Source organism: Rhincodon typus, unplaced genomic scaffold (assembly GCF_021869965.1).
Source record: "Rhincodon typus isolate 14 unplaced genomic scaffold, sRhiTyp1.1 hic_rhity00000789, whole genome shotgun sequence".
Lineage (NCBI taxonomy): Eukaryota > Metazoa > Chordata > Chondrichthyes > Orectolobiformes > Rhincodontidae > Rhincodon > Rhincodon typus.
Window position 1 is genome coordinate 38,343 of NW_025966427.1, and position 5,668 is coordinate 44,010.

General features: G+C 46.6%; 1 protein-coding gene across 1 annotated transcript; it reads left to right on the forward strand.

Moving 5' to 3' along the window:
* Positions 1 to 435: 435 nt before the first annotated feature.
* Positions 436 to 1,011, forward strand: LOC109924755 (acid-sensing ion channel 4-A-like; the record flags this gene model as incomplete). Its single annotated transcript, XM_020524747.2, has 1 exon — positions 436 to 1,011. A coding segment is annotated over exon 1 (576 nt), but the record flags the coding sequence as incomplete, so codon positions are not given.
* Positions 1,012 to 5,668: the final 4,657 nt, after the last annotated feature.

Genomic DNA, 5,668 nt, shown 5'->3' on the forward strand with positions numbered 1-5,668 from the left:
TAAAGTTGTTGCTCCTGAGTGGAAGGAGGCTGGTGATGATGATGGGTTCCCTCATGAATTATTAAGCAGCCCTGAGTTCTATTAGCACTTGTGTAAACGCTGCATTTTATAACGGGTGTACAGAGCTCTGCCTTGCCTGACAGCTGTATTACTGCTGATAAGCAGGACACAGCACACACTGATCAAACCGCGAGGAGAGACAGCAAGTCGGAACTGTGAGTTGTGTGAGCTGGTTTCTGGCTCCCCCTCTCTTTATCCGTATCTCTCTCTCTCTTTTTCTCTCTCTCCCTATCTCTCTCTCTGCCTCTCTCTCTCTCTCTCTCTCCCTTTCTCTCTCTCTCTCTCTCTCTCAGCAAGTTCTGTCACAGCCAGTGAGTGCACTGCACAGAGGCTCTGGCATTTCTGCTGTATGAGGCATCTGCACACACCACCCAGATGCCGATTGAAATCGTTTGCAAAATTGCATTTTCGGAGGATGACGAGAAGCAGAAGGGAGCAGTGGAATGTGACAAGAGGAGTTTGATCGAAGAGGGCTGTGAGTCCTCCGCCACTGACCTCGTCACCTTTGCTGATACCTGCTCGCTGCATGGTCTTAACCACATCTTTGTCCCAGGTGGCTGCGGGCTGAAGCAAAGTCTCTGGGCACTTGCCTTCCTCTCCTCGGTGATGTTCTTTCTCTACCAGGTGGTGAACTGTACCATGTATTATCTCAAACATCACCATGTCACCGCCCTGGATGAGGAATCTTATCATGAGATCCCCTTTCCCGCCATCACTATCTGCAATATGAACAGATTCCGTCACACTGCCCTGACAGACGCTGATATCTACCACCTGGCCAACATGACTGGATTGCCCCCAAAGAGCAAGGATGCCCACAAGGCAGTTACACAGGGTTACCCTGTAGCTGACATGATGGATATCTTCAACAGGACTGGTCACCAGATCGAAGAGATGCTGAAAAACTGTAACTTTAGTGGCTCCTACTGCTCGGCCCACAACTTCTCAGTGGTAGGTCTGTCTTTATGTTAACCCTTCCCAAAGAAGTGTTTCCAAAATCCCCTGGAGCAGCTCCATCCATGATAACGCAGCTTCCCTGGGACAGAATGCAGCCTGTGTTAGATGAAGAGGGGGTGGGTCAGAAAAATATCTTTGTCATTTTAACAGCTGCCTGACCCCCTCACAGACCGAGTCGGCTAAAGGTTTAATGCAACTAATCCCCCTAAATTGCTCAGGAAAGCAAATTGTTTCAGATAAAAGGGAGTGCAGGTTGGGGCTGTAGGGAAACTATACTCTGATCTTCTATCATAGGCAGGTTTAAACTCCTGGGCAGTTCATCATCAGTCTGAGTACACCAATGTCCTAGAGTAACCTCATTTCAGCAGGTCATCCAGAATACAGGGAGACCAAGTGCCTACACACACTGAGGTTTAAGGTTGGCAAAAAGGTTAAAGAGAAGATGATCCCCTTTTCTGTCTGGGCATAGTTATATTCTGAGAGAAGCTTGCAAAAGGATGGAGGAGGTTCTTTCTCACATGAGTGAAGGAATCAAATCATACGGACAGGACAATGACTCAGCCAGAGCCCAGTGATGTCGGACACTGAGGGCTTCTTTTAATCTTTAGTCCTCCCAGTGATAATAGTACACACTCACTTGCTCAGTCGCTGTGCGTCTGTTGTCTGTAATAGCGCTTACAAAGCCAACATGTAGAAAAGTGCACCAAGAGAAAGAGCAGGGAAATGCGATGTATTCAGAACACATGTGAGTCTATCAGCCTCATAGATTCAACCATTGTGACGGATTGAATAGGATTTATTCATTCTTGTGTGACTATATCCATCTGACAGTCTGTATCAAACTGATATAATCTTTCTGACTGTAATAATCTATAATATTCGTTTTGTTTGACAGTAGCAACGTGATTACATTTCGCTGTGTGACTGTATCAGCCTGATGTATTCATTCTGTATGACTATATGGAGTTGGCAGAATCGTTCTGTAATGCTGTTAATCTGATAAATAACTGTTTGTAGCAATTGGACCTAACCAAGCCATGTTACAGTCATAATCAGAACTGTCACTCTGTAGGCCTGTAGGAATGGGGTTTATTCACGGTGCGTCTGTTTTCTCCGGTCCATCTATGGCGTGATAGTGTATTAACTCTGTGTGACTGTACCAAACGGATATCTACAATTTGTGTGTGTCTGAAATGATCACACCATGTGCCTGTACCAAAGATACATTAATTCCAGTTGACTATTCATCTAATGTGCAGATTTGTGACTGTAATAATCTATTCTATTCAACCTGATCAAATATGTCAATCTGACAGATTCATTCTCTGTTTTTGAATCAAAAATTTAAGAAATAGGAACGTGAGCAGACCATTCCGCCGTTTGAAACTGCTTGCCCATTTGATACAATTGTTTCAGATCTTAAGCTTTAACTTCAATTTCTCACCCATTTCCCCATCTCCCTGATACCTTGGAGGCTGAAGTGCTGTCTATCTGAGCCTTACATCTGTTCAACAATGGAGGCTCCACACCCTCTGGGTCAGAAAACCTCACAAGTCCACCAACCTCCCAGTGAGAAACTTCCTCCTCATTCCAGTCCAAAATGATCAATCCCTTATCCTGAGGCTGTGGCCCATCTTCACAGGTTCATTGAATCAGTCGGGACAGAAGAGGCTCTTCAGCCCATCAAGTCTGTGCCACTAAAACTATATCACTTCCGAGACTAGGCCCACTTACTCATGCTTGGCCTATAACCTTGAGCTAGATTCCCCAGTACAAGAGGGAAACAGACTTTCAGCATCAACCATGTCAAACCTCTTCAGAATCTTCAATGCCTTGATGACATCATCTCTCATTCTGCTAAACTCCTGAGAATATTGACCCCATTTCCACAGCCTTCGATCAGAGGACACTCACCATCCCTGGGGACCAACTTGGTAAACCTTTTCTGTATTACCCTCAGTCATATGTATCCTTCCAAAGACCGAAGCTGCACACAATATCTCAGGTGTGTTCTGCCCTGTACAAATGTAGCAAGTCTCTTCACTCCCGTACTCTGATCCCCTTGCAGTAAAGGCCAAACTGCTGTTCACCTTCCTCATTGCTTGCATCCTAACGTTCTGTGTCGCTTTGTATGAGCAGGCCCAAGTCTCTCTCAACATCAACGTTTACAGCTTTCACAAATTTAAAAACATTTTCTGCTTTCTCTAGTCTTACAAACCAAGTTAATGACTTCGCACACCTCCCACATTAGACTCCCTTTGCTGCCCTGATGACCGCCTACATAACCTGTCAATATCTCTTTGCAACCTCTTTGCCTATTCCTCACAGCTTGCCTTTCCAGCCAGCTTTGTATTTTACAATACTTAAATACATTACTCTGTCTCTGCATCTAACATACTACGTTAGTTTGTAAATAGATGGGGCTCCAACAGTGACCCTCAGGCACTGCCTGTGAATTTGAAAAGCATCCTGGCCCACTGTGACCTCCAGCATGTTTTGTTTTCAGTACAGATTCCAGCATCTGCAGTAATTTGCTCCATGAGTCCTTATCCTTTGTATAGCACTTTCGTGAATCTCTCATGGAAACCCAGATATATTCCATCTACTGATTCCCCTTTATCTGCTCTGCTAGTTAGGGGTCACTTAGTTCAGTTGGCTGGATGCTGGCTTACAATGCAGAGTAAAACCAACTGTTCTGGTTTCAATTTATGCACTGACTACCAAGGACTCTCCTTCTCAACTTCACCTCCACCAGTTGTCTCTCTCTGACAAGAGAATAGCCCTATGGTCTCTTAGGACTATGGTGATTGGATTTAATTTATTATAGTCATATGTACCTCAGTACATGCTTTGTGAGCAGTACAGGCAGATCAGAGCAAACAAGGACATACAGACCATAGGGTGCTTCGACAGAGCGAGGCATACAGGGCTACAGCTGCACAGAAGGTGCACAGAGCAAGATCAACATTAGATGTGAAATTAGAGAGGTCCATTCAGCAGTCTAGTAATGGCAGGGAAGAAGCTGTTCTTGAACCTGTTGGTGCGTGTGTTCAGGTTTCTGTATCTTCTGCCTGATGGAAGAAGTTGTAGGAGGTCATTACCAGGATGGGATGGGTCTTTGATGTTGGCCACCTTTCCACAGCAGCGAGCCGTGTAAATGGAGTCCATGGATGAGAGATTCGCTTCCGTGATGGTCTGGGCTGTGCACACCACTTTCTATAGTTTCTTACGGTCCTGGGCAGAGCAGTTGCCATACCAGGCCGTTATGCGCCTGGACAGTTTGCTTTCAGTGGTGCATCTGTAGAAGTTGGTGAGGGACCTTATGGAGATGGCAAATTTCCTGAGCCGCCTGAGGAAGACGAGGCGTTGTTGTACCTTCTTGATTGTCAAATTTACATGGGAAGACCAGGACAGGTTGTCGGTTATTGTCACTCCTAGGAACTTGATGCTCTCAACACTCTCCACCTCAGCTCTGTTGATGCAGAGTGGGGGGCAGGGGGGGATGTCGGTGGTTGGAGGTTGGGGGTCGTGGGGGATGATTTCCTCCTTTCTCCCTGAAGTCGATAATTAGTTCTTTTGGTTTTGCTGACATTACTACATCAACCCCTTTGTCTCCTTTCTGTATTCTGATCCATTGTTGATTGATTACCATCCTACCGTGGTGATGTCATCAGGAGATGGCATTTATTCCGAATTTGGCAACGCAGTCGTGGATGTACAGGGAGTAGAGAAGGGGGCTGAGGATTCATCCCTGGGGGGCTCCAGTGTTGAGTGTTATCGTGGAGGAGGTGCAGTTGTCTATCTTCACGGATTGCAGTCTGTGGGTCAGGAAGCTGAAGACCCAGTTACAGAGGGCAGAGCCAAGACCTAGGTCCCGGAGTTTTGAGATCAGTCTGGAGGGAATAATGGTGTTGAAGGCGGAGCTGTAGTCAATGAGCAGGAATCTGATGTAGGTGTCCTTGTTGTCCAGATGTTCCAGGGATGAGTGCAGGGCTGGAGAAATGGCGTCTACTGTGGATCTGTTACATCTGTAGGGGATTGAGGCAGGCTGGGAGACTAGAGTTGATGTGGATCATAACCAGCCTCTCAAAGCACTTCATGATTATGGAGGTCACAGCCACTGGGCGGATAGTCATTAAGGCACGTTGCATGTGCTTTCTTAGGTGCTGGGATGATGGTGGTCTTGTTGAAGCAGGAGGGGACTTCAGGTCGTAGGAAGGAGAGGTTAAAGATGTTAGTGAATACTCCCACTAGCTGGTCCGCGCAGGATCGGAGTGCTCAGCCAGGGACTCCGTCCAGGCCCATCGCTTTCCTCGGGGTTTACTCTCAGGAAAACTGATCTGATGTCTGTAGCAGTGATGGTGAGTACAGCTGCATCTGGTGCTGTTCTTCCAGCTTGCGTTGTGCTTCGCTGGAACACTGCAGCAAGCCTGAGACAGAGACATTGGCTGGGGAGTGTTATAGTGCGGTGAAGTGGCAGGCAACTGGGAGCTCAGGGTCTTTTCTGTGGACAGCACGTAGGTGTTCTGCGAACCGTTCACCCAGCCTATGCTTCGTTTCCCCAACGTAAAGGAGACCACAGTGATTGATTGCTTTTATTGTCACGTGTACCGAAATACAGTGAAAAGTTTTGTTTGTGAGCAGTACAGGC